Here is a 16,865-nt window from a genome sequence, read left to right as displayed (position 1 = left end):
GAACTATTATGAGTGTTGTGGGAACAGAACTCGGGTCCTCTGCAAGAGCAGCAAGTGCTCTTAACCACTGTCTCCAGCCTCCTACCCCCAGAATAGGTTTTAAATTCAGCTTCTAAATATGTTTGTAGGCCCTTGAAAGCCGGGAGGCAGAGGCAAAGTGTATGGGGGCAGAGGGCACTTGTTTGAAAAGAAATAGCTTGTGTGCACAGATCCTTCGTGTGGACTGATGTCTGTATGTAGGTGAGGGCAGGCACAAGATATGGCAAGGCCTGTGATTGGGCAGTGAAGAAGTAAGGCGGGCACAGAGTTTTGGAGAGAGGAGAGAGAAGAGGAGTGAATGAAGATGGAGGAGGGAGAGAATGACCCACCACCATGTGGCTTTAAATAGCCACAGGTAGCTATGACAATCATATAAGGGATGGATAATTATAGCACAATTTGTCTTATCTAGGTGGAGAGTTTATATCAATATTAATTGGCTCTGAGTTTATTGGGTGGACATTTTGTGAAGTGAGAATTTTTTTTTGTTTTTTTTGTTTTTTTGTTTTTTTTTAAAGATTTATTCATTTATTATATATAAGTACACTGTAGCTGTCTTCAGATACACCAGAAGAGGGAATCGGATCTCTTTACAGATGGTTGTGAGCCACCATGTGGTTGCTGGGAATTGAACTCATGACCTCTGGAAGAGCAGTCAGGTGCTCTTAACCACTGAGCCATCTCTCCAGCCCGTGAAGTGAGAATTTACTGATATAAATCTTATTGATAAATTACAAGCTTCTAGAGTTTTGATTTTACTGGGATGCTAGGAATGTGAGTGGAGTCCACAACAGAGGGCTGTGAAATAGACAGATGCTGCTGCTGGGGCCAGAAAGTAGCCGGCATCAACATGGGGCTAGCCATGGTGGCAAGATCGCTGCACAGCCCAGGGAGTAGCAGGAGGTAGCGTGGCGTGGTGTATGGTGTCCAGCGTCCGTTATTCAGTATTTACTGCCACACCTTCATGTTATGCATCTCTTGGTATCTGGGGCTGGAGTCATCCACTCTATAACAACAAAATGAAGTCCATAAAAAATGATGTAGTACTTGTAGTATTTCGGCACGCTGTCCCTAACACTGATTGTTGAGGATGTTGGGAATGGAACACAACACCTTTTGTAAGCTCTGCCACTAAGTTACATCCCAACTCCACCCTTACACTTCAGCTTATATCTAGTTTCTTCTAAGAGCTAGTATAGCACTGGTGCTACTTAGCTGACGAACCATACGAGGGAATAATGATGAGGAATGAAATTTGGATGTGCTGAAGATCAAACCAGGACCTCAGTGTGCTAGGCACTCACCCTACCCCTAACTTACATCCTCAGGGTCCTGAACACTTTAAAAACAATTATTTATTTATTATGTATACATCATACAGCTTTCTGCCTGCAGGCCAGAAGAGGGCGCTAGATCTGGATTGTAGATGGTTGTGACCACCTTGTGGTTACTGGGACTTGAACTCAGGACCTCTGGAAGAGCTGTCAGTGCTCTTAAACCCTGAGCCATCTCTCCAGCCCTCCTGGACACTTTTAACTTGTGGTTGGTTGACTGAGCAGATATGAAACCTGAGGACAGAGATCAGACTGTATCTAAAAGCAGATCAAACAAATGACTGTGGAGACAGATCTGTTCAGACTCCACCTCTTTCTTTCCTGGGCTCCTAAGGGACTGCCAGAGTCAATCTGGAGTAGGGCAACCCAGTCAGGGCACATTTCCCAAAAGTTCACCACAAGGTCATGAAAGAACTCTGAGAACTCTAGGTCCAACACTAGATCAGGCTGTTCAAAGCCCAGAGTGTTATCCGTGGTACACTGCCCTACACCAGGAAATGGCTGTTGTTTGATACTGTTGGCAAGTTCAATCCAGGAACAGTGCTAAGCCGTCTTGTTTAATCTTAACACCTGCCTCTGCCTCATGAGATCTGAGATTAGAGGAATGAATCTCCACATCCAGGCCAATTCGCCATCCCCTGAGGACTTCCTGTGCAAAACAGGCAGGACTTGAACTCCCTCCTCCAGCCTCTGTCTTCCATATTGCTGGGATTCAGGCACACACCACTGGGCAAGGCTGTTCTGTGCTCTCTTCATTCTCCTTTTGAGGGAAGAATTCCCTAGGGCCCAGTGACACATGCTGACATACGTCATTGTTCCAATAGCTCACAAAATGGCAGGTTGGGGTTGTCTTGGGGTTTCTATTGCTGAGATAGAGCACCATGACCAAAGCAACTTGAGGAGGAAAGGGTTTACTTCACTTTGCAGTTTGCAGTCTGTCATCCAGGGGGGTCAGGGCAGGAACTCACGGTGGGAACTGATGCAGAGGTCAGAGGGGAATACTGCTTACTGGCTTGCTCAACCTGGCTCGCTTGGTTTGCTTTCTTATAGCATCCAAGACCACAAGTCCAGGGATGGCACTGCCCACAGTGACCTAGGCCCTCCCACACCAATCATCAATCAAGAAACTGCACCAGAGGCTTCCCACAGGCTAATCTGGGGGGACATTTTCTCAATTGAGGTTCCTTCTTCCAAAAGGACTCCAGCTTGGGTCAAGTCGACATCAAACTAGCCAGCACGGTGGCGTTGTATTATTTTGTTTCCATTTTAACATCTAACTTAATAAATATCAGTAGATCTAACCCATCTCAAAAAGGCATTTGGAGGATCTTCAGTATTTTTTTAAAAACTTATATAAACATATGTCTCTTGTCTCTGGGAACATGCACCATAGGTACCCTGAGGCCAGTGACTGACATTGGATTCTCTCCTCTGAAGCTGGATTTATGAGCAGTTGTGAACTGCCTGATGTGCGCGTGCTGAGGCCCTTTGCAGAAGCGCTGGGCTCTCTTTACTGCATCACATAAGCTTATTTATTTATTTACTTACTTATTTATTTATTTATTTATTTATTTATTTTTGGTTTGCTTTGATTTGGTTTTTCAAAACAGATTTTTTTTTTTATAACCCTGTCCTGGAACTCGATCTGTAGACCAGGCTGGCCTTGAACTCACAGAGATTCAATTCTGCCTCCTGAGTGCTGGGATTAAAGGCATGTGCCACCACTGCCCAGCTCTCTTCAGCTTTTCAAGTGAGTATAAAGGGTTTCTGAGAACAAAACATTTGAGGGCCACAGAATTCGACATTTTTAGTGCCTCCTTTGTACTAATCCTGGGGAGGGCCAGATGCTGGTAACATATGAGTAAGACTTTCTGCCTCCTTCAGAGACTCACAAGAAAGGGAAGCCTGCCTAGTAGCAGATGAACCCCAAGAAGCAAAGTGCTGGTGGAGGGGTGGAGGTAAGAACAATTTTAAAGGGCCCATTTCATGTTGACCATACTCAATGAAGAACAGTCAAATTCCTAGTGGCCAGCCCCGGAGGGAGGATGAGTCTCCTCCTGCATCTGTACCAGACGCCGCACAGTCCAGGGCTAGCTCTCCCTTGAGGAGCAGGGACAGCTCTCTGATGCTCATACCACCATCACAGGGCCAGCTCTCCCAGGCTGGTGGGTGTCACACATCTTGAATCTCAGCACTTGGCAGGCAGAGGCAGGTGGATCTCTGTGAGCCTGGTCTACATAGTAAGTCCCAGCATAGCCAAAGCTACACAGAGAGACTGCGTCACAAATATGTTGCCCCCTCCAAAAAAGAAAGAAATGTGCTAAGGGTCTTAAGGTAATAGACAGCTGGAAGCCAGGTGTGGTAGCACACACCTGCCGCTCCAGCTGACCAAGACACAGAAGCCTGAGAAGTATTTGAACTCGGGATTTGGAGGCCAGCTTGGCAAACATGGTTAGACCGTGTCTCACAAACATCGATGGAGCAGGCCGGTGAGAAAGTTCAGTGGGTCAAGGTGCTTGCCACCAAGCCTGATGACCTGAGTTCAAATCCCAGAACTCAGAAGTCATCCTTGGACATCCACACATCTCTCTCACGCACATACAATTGTCCAGCTACCAGCAAACAAGTGAAAGAGTACACAGTGGTAGGAGAACAGTATGTGCCTTAGCCCAGAGGTGCCTGGGACAGGATGTATTGGAAGAGAGGTACTGGACAGGTGCAGCCCTTTCATCCTGAAAATAATGTTGCTGTTTTCTGTATCACAGAATGTGCTGGATAGTTCTGCCTCAGCTTGACACAGGCTAAAGTCGTCTGGTAGGTGGCAACCCCTGAGAAAGTGCATCAATAAGATCAGACAGCTGGCAAGCCTGTAGGGCACTTTTTAAATTAGTGACTAATGAGGGAGGGACCAGACCACTGAACACAGAAGCACACATCCCAATTTCATGAGCCAGTGTCTCTAGCCACCACACTTTCTTACACTTAAATCACTACATGAAAGAACCCACAACACAGTAACCTTTGACCCAATTGATAAGATATAATTGCCCACCTAAACATACAAAGCCCTGTTCACATCCATCCCTTAAGAACATTCATAGCAACCTGTAAAGGTACAGCGTGGGATCTTAACGTCAGCCTCCATGTTCTCTCCCAGCGGCTTCTCAGCTGACTCCTCTCTTCCATTCCTGTCTCCTCCTCTTCCTTCAAACCTTTCTCCCACCCATCCTTCCTTCTCGTCCAATGGCAGGCCTCATTCTATCTTGTGCCTTCCTCACCTGTGACATCATCCCACACACCATGACCAAAGCGACTTGGGGAAGAAAGGATTTATTTGGCTTATACTTCCATATCACTGTTCATCACTGAAAGTCAGGACAGGAACTCAAACAGGGCAGGAACCTGGGAGCAGGAGCTGATGCAGAGGCCACAGAGGGTGCTGCTTACTGGCTTTCTCCTAATGGCTTACTCAACTGCTTTCTTATAGAACCCTGGACCACCAGCCCAGGGATGGCCCCACCCACAGTGGTCTGGTCCCTCCCTCATTAGTCACTAATTTAAAAAGTGCCCTACAGGCTTGCCAGCTGTCTGATCTTATTGATGCACTTTCTCAGGGGTTGCCACCTACCAGACGACTTTAGCCTGTGTCAAGCTGAGGCAGAACTATCCAGCACATTCTGTGATACAGAAAACAGCAACATCTGTGAGTTCAAGGCCAGCCTGGTCTACAGATCGAGTTCCAGGACAGGGTTATAAAAAAAAAAGCCAAAGATATCATATCCCCTTGGAGCCAAGCTAGAAGCAAGTTGTGACTTGCCCAACATGTGTGCGGGGATCTGAGCTCAGGTCCTCTGCAGAACAGTGTATGTTCTTCACTGCTGAGTCATTTCTCCAGGCTGCTTATTCCTATTTCCCAAAGAACTGCCAGGATGTTCTTAGCATCTTCTTCCATTTAGACTCTTTCTCTATGCTTCTATTTGGAATTAACCCACAATGTTAGCTTCAGGTCAAGGTTAGCTGCCTGAGATTCATGAAGGCAAAGGTGGAGGGGAGTGTGAGATCTGCCATCCATAGGTTCATGTATTTGAACACATGGTCTCTAGCCAGTGGTGTTGTTTTGGAAGGATATGGGATCTTCAGGAGGTGGAGCCTCGTTGAGGGGAGTGTGTCAGCGGTGGCTTTTGAGATTAAATCCTCCCTATTCTGTTTGCTCTCTGCTTCCAGACTGTCCATGCAGTGGGACAACACTCATGTTCCTGGCACGATGACTTACAGCCCCTCTGAACGTGTAAGCCAAAATAAGCTGTTGGGAAACCCTGTAACTTAAGGTCAAAGACTACCATGTCCAGATAGCGCCTTTGAGTCTGGTGCAAAATGGAGGTCTTTACCAGCAGGGCTTCCCCTTCTCTGCCAGATCTGAGGAGCTCGACCCCCCAATCTTCTACCAGAGGAAGGTCATGTAGTCTTTGGCAAACTTACAGTTCAACTGCCTTTTTCCTGACAAGAATCAATCCAGCAAGTACCTGGGATCCCTGGAACGCCTTTCCATGTAAATGAGGCATTCACAGTACATTAAGCTCCACCTATGGGTTTCACATTCACTGAAAACTTCTTCCCACTCTCCAAGGTTCACATACAGCCCTTGATCACCCTGAGTAAAGTGTATGTGCACCAGCTGTTTCACTGAAGGTTGTTTGAGAGAGCTGTTTCCTTGAGCATCATCTGAAAGAGCTGTAACCCTAAAACCCTCTGAGAAGGCCTTCTGGCAGCCCTACAGACCCCACCCACTCCTGACTTCGCTTCGTTCTTCCAGCCTGGTGTGCAACGGCACCTGGACACCCTGAGAGAGGAGATGGAGGATGTGGGTCTACAGCTGGGCTCCAAGACTCGTACCATGGCTGGTGCCCAGCACACAAGGCCACAGCTGGAGGAAGTGCGTACACACACCACAATAAAGTGCTCACACACACCTTTCCACGTATGTTGTTTTCTTTGGGGTGCTTTATTGTAGCAACAGAAAACGCATGCCCTAACCTCAAGGAGCTCAAGGAGAGGTAGAAATTAAATCATCAAAGAGAGAATAAATATAACCTGGCAGACTGAGGCGAGAACAGGCTGGTGTGAGGTGCAGTGTGGAGCCCTCCTTAGCCAGAACAGGAGGGGGCAGAAGCATCCCTGGGGGAGGAGGGCATGAGCTCAAATGCAGCCTATAGAAAGGAGACAAACTCCGGGAAAGGCTGTGATAACTGCAGCCTGGGAGAGAGAGGTGAGTCATCCTCAGCAGAGGCTGGGGGCCACTGGGGCCTGACTTCATAAGGCCTTCTAAGGCTCTTCAAAGAATGTCGTCTCTGACTCACTCAAGAAGGCATCTGTAGCAGCCATGCAGACGTGTGTCCCACGGGACACAGATGGCAGCAGAGTCCCGGCAGGAGAGAGCGTGGGGCACATCCAGGAGGTCGGGACAGCCCAAGGGCAGTTGGGAGGGTTGGAGTATTACCGGGTCCTGAGATAACAGTTTCTCCAAGTCTATTTTGAAGATTCTCTCAGAGGGACAACAAGGTAGGCTAGCAGAAGACAGGCTTCACCGATGGCCCTCTTGGCTGCCCTCAGCCTTACCTGTAGATAACGTAAGAACAAGCTCTATGCTCAGGACAGGGAAGCTGAAAACTAGGAGCAGCCATGACAAGCCAAGGATCGGCTAGTGACATGGAGCTGAAGCTGGTCACTGCCAGGGCTCCCAAGTCTGTCCCTGGGCCAGCCGTGTATCAGAGCTTAGTCCTTGTCACTCTCACGGAGGGGCTCTAGACAGCCCATATCTTTGGTCTCTTCCCCAGGTACTGCCAGAGGGTCAGCGTCTTCGCCAGGGCTTCCATTTGGAACACCTCCATCCGCCTCCATCTTCTCCTTCAGCTTCCGTTTGAAGAAACCAACCTGTCAGAAGCACGCACGGAGTGGGCAGAGGTCCTAAGACCAGCTGCCCGTGCAAGATGTCAAGACGTCCTATGCAGACGGCCAGGGTGCCCCCTAGGCAGGGGGCATCTGCTCCAACGACAGCAGAATAGCTGTATGTTTGATTCTCAGAAATATTTCTTTTTAAGAAGTGGCGAGGCCGGGTGTGATGGTGCCCACATTTAATCCCAGCACTAGGGAGGCTTAGGCAGGTGGATCTCTGTGAATTCAAAGCTATCCTGGTCTATGAAGTGAGTCCAGGACAGCCAAGGCTCTTTTACACAGAGAAACCCTGTCTCGAAAAACAAAACAAACAAAACAATGACAACAGAGGCAGCAGCCAGAAAAAGGCTCAGTGGGTCAAACATTTGCCACACAAGCCTGACTGCTTGAATTTAGGTCCCAGAGCCACAGTGGAAGGAGGGCAGACTCCTCAAAGTGTCCTCTGACCTCACCTGTGCACTATGGCACTCCCCCATTCCCCACCAATCACAGGATTTCTAAAATTTAGATTTATTTTTATTATTTTGTGCATATGAGTGTTTTGTGTGCACACGAATCTGTGCACCAAACGTATGCCGGGTGTGAAAGGAGGTGGTAGCCTCCATGTGGGTGCTGGGAATCGAACTTTCATCCTTTATGAGAACAGCAAGTGCTCTTAGCCACTGAGTCAAGTGGCTTTTCCAGTCTACAAAAAATAAAATAAGGCTGGGCATGGTGGGACAGGTCTTTAAAGTTAGCACTCTGGAGTCAGAGGCAGGAAGATTTCTATGAGTTTAGGGCCAGCCTGATCTACACCAGGAGTTCTAGGCAGCCAGGACTACACGGTGAGACCCTATCCCCTCCCCCACAAAAAGAAGTAAAGAAAAATGTTTTTTTTTTAAATCTTGAGAATACTTTAGAAAGCTTTAAGCTTGATTTATACTCATCTGAACGCTGTGTTTCTGCCAGGTGTGGTGACCTAGGCTCAGAGTCGCAGCATTCAGGAGAGTCAAGAGGGTCTTGAGCTTTAGTCATTTGGCCTACGGCTGATGCTGTCTCCCAAAAAAAAGTCACATAGAGCCGGGTGCTGGTGGCACACACGTGGAATCCCAGCACTTGGGAGTGAGAGGCAGGGGGATCTCTGAATTCGAGGGGAAAGCAGCCTGGTCTACAGAGTGAGTTGTAGGACAGCTGGCGAGACACAGAGAAACTGTGTCTCCAGAACACAAAACAACAATAAAAGTGTCCGTAGGCCGGTGCTGTCCTCAGTTGGTAGCGTGCTTGCCTAGCATACGAGCTGACTCTTTACACTGCACAAAGCCAGCTGCGGTGGTGCAGGCCCATGCTCCAAGCACCAGGGAGGTGGAGGCAGGGGGGTCAAGGGTTTGAGATCATGTTTGGCAACTATCAGGTCAAAGCAACCCCAAGCCTGTCTCAAAAAACAAAACAGTAAACAAAGCACAAAGTCTGGAGAGATGGCGCAGCCATGTTTGCTGCTTCCACAGAGGAGCTGAGCTCAGATCCTAGCACCTCCTATAATTCCAGGAGGTCTGACTCTCTCTTCTGATCATGCTCCCTGGGCTCCTTCATATACTGGGTGTACATACATACACTGTGTGTGTGTGTGTGTGTGTGTGTGTGTGTGTGTGTGTGTGTGTGTGTGTGTGTGTGTGTATACTTTTAAAAGTCATGTATAGGGGCTGGAGAGATGGCTCAGCGGTTAAGAGCACCCGACTGCTCTTCCAGAGGTCATGAGTTCAATTCCCAGCAACCACATGGTGGCTCACAACCATCTGTGAAGAGATCCGATGCCCTCTTCTGGTGTGTCTGAAGACAGCTACAGTGTACTTATATATAATAAATAAATAAATCTTTAAAAAAAAAAAAGTCATGTATAAATCTTTTAAGTAGATATTTCTTTTCAGCACTAAGAACGGATACCAGGTCTTGCTGCATGTGTGCCAAATTGCTTTACCACATTCTTAGCTCTCAGGTGGGTAATTTGTCAATATCTTCTAATGGGAAGAACCAAGGACTGGAGAGATCCTCAGTAGTTAAGAGCACTGACTGCTCTTCCAGAGGTCCTGAGTTCAAATCCCAGCAACCACACGGTGGCTCACAACCGTCAGTAATGGGATCCGATGTCCTCTTCTGGTGTGTCTGAAGACAGCGACAGTGCACTCACATATATAAAGTAAATAAATATATCTTTTTTAAATGGTCAATAATGTAGGGCTTAATATGTGCTGTGTGTGCGTGCATGTGCCCCGGGGTTCCCATCTCTGAGAACTGAGTCTAAAGAATTCTTGGACAAGTGTGGAGACACCTTTGTAACAACAGCTGTTTTTGTCACAAAGTTTACATAGATGCAAATGTGTAGATTTTACACAGTCCTTAATAGGGGCATTGTTAATAAATGGCAGAGCAGTGGGACTGCAGGAAATTACCCCAGTTCAGAAGGAAGAGGCAGGGCTCATGGCAGCCATGGGGACCGAGACACCAGGACAAGGCATGAAGTAGAAGACACAAGTCCCAGCCGGCTGGGTAGCTTATTCCATCTCTGTCTCTCTCCCTTATCTTTTGAAAAGTCATTTATTTTTATTTTTATGCACACGGGTATTTTGCAGGCATGAATGTCTGCGGAGAGTTGTGGAGCTCTTGGAGCTTACAGTTGTGAGCTGCCATGTGGGTGCTGAAAGCTGAAGAACAGCCAGCGCCCCTCACCCTCACCTTCTGAGGCGCCTCGTGCTGACCCTGAACTTGCAGAGATTCTACTCTGACCCCAGGCGCTGGGACAGCAGGTGTGCACCCCCGAGCCTGGCTTCGTCTCTGAAACCCTGGAGCCTTTGTCATGGGAGCATCGGTCCTCCGCCCCCTTCATCTCTGACTTTTTTCTGTCTAAATTTCAGTTCGAATGACACCTCTTCTTGGTGGCCCACCAGCCCGTGCCAGCATCTCGATTACAGGTTCCAGAGTACACAGACCCCAGTCAAGCCCTCATTAAGCTCACTCCCATCCATGTCCCGAATTTTGACTGTGAACCTCGTGTGAGTGAGGACCATGTTTATATTACGTCTCTATTTCCCAGGGCCTAGTGCAGTATGTGCCACCAGAAGGTCCTCAGTATATGGGGTACTCCCTTTCTCTTTCCTCCCTCAGTCCTGGCTGGGCCAGTGTTGACCTGAGGGATGGTGAAGTCTCTCTCACTCATACTTGGGATCTCACAGACCCATCTGTGGAAGGATGGGGTGAGCTGAGGCCTGTTTTGGCTCTCCCAGCCCAGTATGCTTCTCCTGGTCCATGCCGAGGTTTCCTCTTTGCCCCCAGCCTAATCCTGTGGAAGCTCCTACCTTGTAGAGCGCTAGGAAAATCAGGGACAGTAGCAATAGCCCCCCAATGCCGCTGAGCACGTACAGGTGAAGCATCTCCTTCTCATAGATCATGTCAACCTTCATGAGGACCTGGGGGAGAAGAGCTAGCTGAGGGCGGGAAAGCCAGCCCACCCTCAACACCCTGTGCGCCTGCTCCATCCCAGTCTCACTTTGCATGTGTGGGTTGCACCACAGGACCGGGCTCTGGCCACAGACTCTCTCCCAAAAATGTGTCACCCTCTGTACTCAGCAAGTACTTGGCCACGTATACCCCAGCCTGCCCTGAGACTTACACAGCTTGCCAGTGGCCTCAGCTGGGCATTCAAAGCCCTGAAGCCCCCACTCTCTGTGTTTAGATCCATCTCCGGCCACACTGAATTGCCTAAACCCTGGGCCTCTGTGCTTACTGCTCTCTGCTCACTGATGTTGGTGGCCCTCTGTTGAGGGTGCCACTGCACTGATCTCTAAACCTGGATCTGTGGCAGCTCAGACAAGACTGGAGTGGCTTGCTTCTCAGTGAGGTGGGACCTCCTGCTTCACAGGGATTTGAATTAGATTAAGGTCTGACTGGGCCAAGCTTTCCTTCTGTGTGGCCCCTCTATATGAGCTGTACCCGGGATCCCCCCCAAGCTCTCTGCTGCCTGGTCTTGGCTTCTGAGGTGCACATACCTGGGCCTTGGAGGCCTTGCTACCATACAAATGGAAATGCTTGCTGCTGTTGAAGGAGACTGAGAGCGAGCTGCAGAGGCTGAGTGTGGAGGAGGCCTGAGGAGGGAGCAGAGTGTCAGTCAGGACAGGACTGAGGCCCTGGACTTGGGCCCATTTGCACAGGGAAGGAGGGGGACAAATCCTGGTGAGGCGACCCCGTTCTCTGCCGCATCTTATTTCTCTACTGTGATGGTCTAATATGTCAGTCAGTCCTCAGTGTCAGAAGGGGAGTTTCATAGATGAAAGTGTGACTGTCCTTGGTACGCAGGTGTGGTGGTACACAGCTCTAATCCCAGTTCTTGGGAGGCCAAGGTTGAAAGGCCACGAGTTGCAGGCTAGACTGGCTACACAGTGAGACCCTAACTCAAATGCAAAGCTAAGTACGGTAGTTTACCCAGCCATTAATCCCAGCCCTCAGGAGGCGGAGCCAGGTCTATCTCTGTGAGTTCTAGGCCAGCAGGGTCTATTTAGAGACTTCCAGGGTAGCATAGAAATATTGTTTTCCGGGGGTTGGGGATTTAGCTCAGTGGTAGAGCGCTTGCCTAGGAAGTGCAAGGCCCTGGGTTCGGTCCCCAGCTCCGAAAAAAAAAAAAAAAAAAAGAACCAAAAAAAAAAAAAAAAAGAAATATTGTTTTCCAAAACCAAAAGAGGAAAAAAAACCAAAAATAAATAAGCCTTCTCCACAAAAAGAACCCTAAAACTTCAAACAAATCCAGATGGTTTTGCTGCTGTTGGCTTGCAGCTGTGCAAACCTGGGTGTTTACTCAAGAAAAGACAAATGAAGGGTGCCCGTGTGGGAAGCCCATCCCCACCACTCCTAAGGAAATGGATCCTCACTCACAACTGCGAGAAGGTGCTACCTTGATTTTCTCTGAGAGTTCCACAGTCCCGGCCACTCGGATGAAGGTCTCTTGCCTGAAGACAATTGGGCAGCGGAACTGGACTCCAGGCAGACAGGGCTGCTGTGGTCAAGAACACCTGGTCAGCGGTCAGCCAGGCCCGCCGTTCCCAGCTGACTGCCCAGCTCACATCCCCATACCTCAGCTTCCCTGGTTGGCTTCTTCAGGTCCTCACGGTGGCAAGTGACAAGGGGATCCTAGGAATTGGAAGTGGGGTCTCCAGTAGGTCTGAGGCCACTTCCTACCCCACAGAACTCAGGCATCCCCATCCTCCTCCCCCAGGTAACCCTTGTCTAATCCAGACATTGCACTGCCTTCCTACACGTAGCAGTTCAGTGCGGTTGTCTCCCACCTCGGACCGGCCCACTTTGCCCTCTTCTGAGTGGTACTGACCGTATGCACAGTCCATGTGTGTGCGATGGGGCCCTCGCTGTGAGGCTGCGGCACCTCAACCAAGGCCTCCAGTGCGGGCATGTTGTGGTCATAGGCAGAAGGCTGAATCCTCACCTGGGAAAGAAAGGGCAGAGACCGCAGAGTTTGAATGGCGCTGCCCTGACTACCAGCCACCCTGTGTGTTCTGAGGCACTGCCTGGGTGAGTTCTAGGGCCTGTTATTATCGCGGCGCTGCACCATGACGAACCATATCTGGCCCTGTCCTAGTGCCTCCTTGTAAGTAGGTTAAGAGCACCGGCTGCTCTTCTGAAGGACTCAGATTCAGTTCCAAGCACCCACATGGCAGTTCACATCCATTTATAGCTCCAGTTCCAGAGGACCCAACATCTTCTTCTGGCCTCTGAAGGCACCAGACATGCAAGTGGTGTACAGGCATATATATAGTCAAAACACCCAGACAAATAAAAAATAAATAAAATTTAAAATAACAAAAAGTAAATTGGCTTTGTGTGGCTTTGAGGACCCTTCCTACGGAAGCTCATACCTTGTAGATATGCTGGACTTGTTGAGTCTTGGGACCTTTAGGGGTGAAACTGATATAGAGTGTGGAGTTCTCCTGGCTGTGGAGAGAGACATGAAAAGATAGAGTGTTGAAGGGATGCAGCCCAGACCCCAAGAAGCCTCTGGGCCTCCAGCACTGGGCTGGGGCCTTCAGAGGCACCTTGTCATTCAGACCTTTGGAGCTAAGGGCAGTAGAAAGACAGATCTGAAGCTCTGGAATTAGGGTCCGACCTTGGAAGCTGTGTCCTCACTACTACATGCCACCTTCATTAGTGTGTCAACTCAGCTCACTGTCTAGATGACCATCTTCCACGTGTGTGTCCTTCCCATTCCGACTTCCACTATTCCCGGGTGCTGCAGCTCGCCCGGCCACACCAGCTCTTCCCACTGTTCTCGCACACACTGCCAGTGTTGGGGGCTGCCCGCCCGCCCGCTTGCCCACTCTCCTCGCCTTTCTTTATGTTCTGCTCACTGTCCCCTTCTTGACCTCATCACAGATCCTCTGGACGGAAGTCCAAGGTCAACTTTCTCCACAAGCCTTCCATCTCACCGACACCCGCCCTGATATTTCACATCAACACCATCCTGCTTTTGACACTTAATGTTCAGAAGCCCCGAAGACTTGAGCTCAGACATAGGCTCTGTCCTCACCACATAGAGCCAACTTCAAACAGCCACTGTGCTCTGTATGGTAACCAGAACTCCCAACTAGAGACCCTTGGAGTCCCGCAGCTACCCACTGCATGCTGACACTGCGGACTCCATCTCTGTGAGTCTGCTCTGACTAGATGATAAGGTGCTGGAGGTCAAAAGTCACTCTGGAAATGTTCCTTCCCTTTCTGCCAGCACTATGATCCCAGGAAGTAAGGGAATTCAACGTAAATGGACATGGCCAAGTGCTTTGGAATGAGACAAACTTAAGTTACCTCCTAGATGCATGGCCCTAGGTAAAAGGCAATTTTCTCTGAACCTGTGTTCATCATTAGCACCATGCAAAGTGGTGAAGCTTATTACAGCAATAAAGGAAGCTTCAGAAAGAGTCTGCCACCAAGCAGCCAACAGCACACTTCACTGGTGAACACTGACCCGACTGATTCAGACCGAGCTCGTAAAGGGTCTCCTTCTTTGGAACTCTGAAGCCTGTTTTAATACTGGTATGAGTTCTGATCAACCCTGAGATGTCCAGGAAGAGGCATGGAGGGGCGAGAGAGCCTGGGTGGCAAGGACACCCAGATGGGAAGGCATAGGCAGAAGGGGTGCGTGACTGAGCTCCGTGGCACTTACTCCTCAGTAAGGATGTTGACAGGGTACAGGACAGGAATGCGGGTGGTGGCTGAGTTGTCCTTCCCGAGGCTTGAGTTCTCGTTCTCACTGCATGGGGCGAGGTGGGAAGACGGTTAGAAAATCCTCAGCAGGTTGCCTGGTAGTGAAACCCCAGCACAGGCGTGTGGATGGGCCTGCTCACCAGTGCACAGTGCCGTTCAGCTCGACAAAATCTCCCCAGGAACTGTTGAGTAGCGTGTTAAACATCACCTGGAGGGTCATCTGGCAGGGAAGCAGAGGTGAGAGAAGATGGAGGTGTCTCGGGAGCAGCATGAGTACCTCATGGTCTAAGCTGGGTCACCAGCCCCACAGTGACCATGGCGTACGTGCCTCCTATGTCTCTGGCACCGGGTAGGTGTGTCATAGATTAAATTGAAGCTCTGCGTCTTCGCTGAGTTAGGTGTTTGAGGTCATAAAATGCATAACCCAGTCTCGGGTCTGCCTCATCCCCATTCCAGACTCAGATATGCAAAGTAACTCTGTAGACTGTCCTCCTTGGACAACCACCTGCTCCCTCCCCAGAACCTGGGTCTTCTCCCTGTTTGCCTGCTCAGGCCCTTGTGAGGGAGCTGCCCAACACTCACCTGTTTGCCTGCTTTGAAGATGGGAGAGCTCACATTGCATTTCAGGGTCTTAGTCAGGAGACTCGACTCCTCGGTGAGCTCCTCGCAGCTCACAGGTATTTGGCTGTGTGGCTGAGAGTAAGGAAGCTTGTTGGGGGACAAGGTCTAGGGTCCCCAGAGGTCACTAACTCTCAGGACTTGTAGCTCCCAGAACTCTGCTCTGCCATGACATATGCTCAGAAAGTCAAGGCCAGAGAGGGCAAAGAGGAAGGCATGGCTGAACCCAGCCGTGCCTGTCCCTAGTCTGTTACTGAAGAGGCCAAAGCAGGTGAATTGTCTCAACCTAGAAGTTTGAGTTCAATCTGGGCAACATTGAGATACAGTATTTTAAAAAATGCAAACAAAACAAATTAATCATGCAAAGTAAAAAAAAAAAAAGCAGCTCTGCAGGACGCATGTTGTGAGCCCATTGCTATGTGTAGTCTAGTCTGCAAAGTTGCAGAGCAGTGATGACAAGTTAGCAAGAGACAAAGAATAGGGAAGGGTACCTACTGCTTAGGACATAAAAGTTCTGGAAAGAGAAAGTCATATGACTACACACTCAACCCAGGGCCAGTGAGCTGCACACCTAGGAACTGTTAGAATGCTAAACTTACAGGCATTCACCAGACACCCCCACACACACACACACACAAGCTAAAAGTCTCAACCTGAGTTTAATCCCTGGAAACCATATGATAGAAGGAAACACTTCTTCCAGGTTGTCCTCTGACCTTCCCACATGTGCTATAACATGTGTGTTCCGACACATGTGTGCACCTTCATATATACGCACACATGCATATGCACTTGAAATAAACAAACAAAATATAAAGACTTCAAAAATTAAAAACAGCTGGGTGGTGGTGGCGTAAGCCTTTAGCCAACTTTAACCACAGCACCCGGAGGCAGAGGCAGGTGGATCTCTTATGAGTTCCAGGGCAGCCAGGGCTACATAATCAGACCCTGTCTCCAAACTCAGGTCTTCATGTGTGCAACATAAATTGTTTACCCACTGACTGTGCCATTTCCCCAGCCAGCTTCTCTCCCTCTCTCTTTCTCTCCCTCTCTCCCTCTGCCAGCTCCAGATCAGCATTTGATGAGCACCACCAGGCTAGAATGCAGAGGTGACTGTCAGAGCCCGACACATTAGATGCCATCCCACCCACTCAGGCAATCCAGGTTACCCAAAGTGCACTGGGAATGCCAGTCAGTACAGGAAACCAAGTGCACTGTGGGAACACCAGCCAGTGCAGGAAACTACCCAGGCAGGTGGTACCCTGAGGCTCACCTGAAGCATCTCCACTTTTCGGAAGGAGAGGCCCCGGGGGAAGTCCAGGTCCAGTCGCACCCAGTAAGCGTCTTCTCCCAAGTTCCTCAGTGTCCACTCCACAGCAAGGCTGGCAGAGGACATCAGACGCAGGACTCCGGATCTGAGGATTGAGAGTGGTCAGAATCATAGGGCCATGACTGAGGAAACAGGGTAAAGGTGAGGACTTCGGAGATGAGGGAGCCGGCCAACATAAACAGCTCCGATGCTCAGCTCAGTGTCCTAACACTATCCGCCCCAACGCAAGCTTTGCTAATGAGCGCCTTTTTTGGAGAAGGAAGTGCCCCTCCTGGTGGACACAGCCCATGGGTGAAGCCTTTTGACACTCTCTCAGTATACTTAGCAGCTCCCTCTGGAAGAAGGAATTAAACTGA

General features: G+C 49.4%; 1 protein-coding gene and 1 long non-coding RNA gene across 4 annotated transcripts in view; both read right to left on the bottom strand.

Annotated features, from left to right (window-relative positions):
* Positions 1 to 778: 778 nt before the first annotated feature.
* Positions 779 to 4,875, bottom strand: LOC134485177 (uncharacterized). Its single transcript, XR_010063157.1, has 2 exons — positions 4,479 to 4,875; positions 779 to 1,045 (listed from the first exon to the last, which is right to left on the bottom strand). It is a non-coding gene; the product is annotated as an uncharacterized LOC134485177 (long non-coding RNA).
* Positions 4,876 to 6,344: 1,469 nt separating this feature from the next.
* The window catches only part of Itgal (integrin subunit alpha L), a 37,805-nt gene continuing 27,284 nt past the window's right edge, over positions 6,345 to 16,865 (bottom strand). For 2 of the 3 annotated variants that reach the window (XM_006230269.5, XM_039078348.2), the window contains exons 21-31: positions 16,453 to 16,594; positions 15,144 to 15,254; positions 14,702 to 14,781; positions 14,521 to 14,607; positions 13,220 to 13,295; positions 12,676 to 12,789; positions 12,423 to 12,479; positions 12,244 to 12,345; positions 11,345 to 11,440; positions 10,655 to 10,765; positions 6,355 to 7,304 (exon numbers count right to left, since the gene is read on the bottom strand). In XM_006230269.5, the coding sequence (XP_006230331.1) occupies positions 7,146 to 7,304; positions 10,655 to 10,765; positions 11,345 to 11,440; positions 12,244 to 12,345; positions 12,423 to 12,479; positions 12,676 to 12,789; positions 13,220 to 13,295; positions 14,521 to 14,607; positions 14,702 to 14,781; positions 15,144 to 15,254; positions 16,453 to 16,594 (1,135 nt within the window). In that variant the 3' untranslated portion in view covers positions 6,355 to 7,145. 3 annotated transcript variants of the gene reach the window in all.

The sequence above is a fragment of the Rattus norvegicus genome, chromosome 1, assembly GCF_036323735.1.
Source record: "Rattus norvegicus strain BN/NHsdMcwi chromosome 1, GRCr8, whole genome shotgun sequence".
In the NCBI taxonomy this organism is placed as follows: Eukaryota; Metazoa; Chordata; class Mammalia; order Rodentia; family Muridae; genus Rattus; species Rattus norvegicus.
This window is presented reverse-complemented; position numbering and strand designations above follow the sequence as displayed.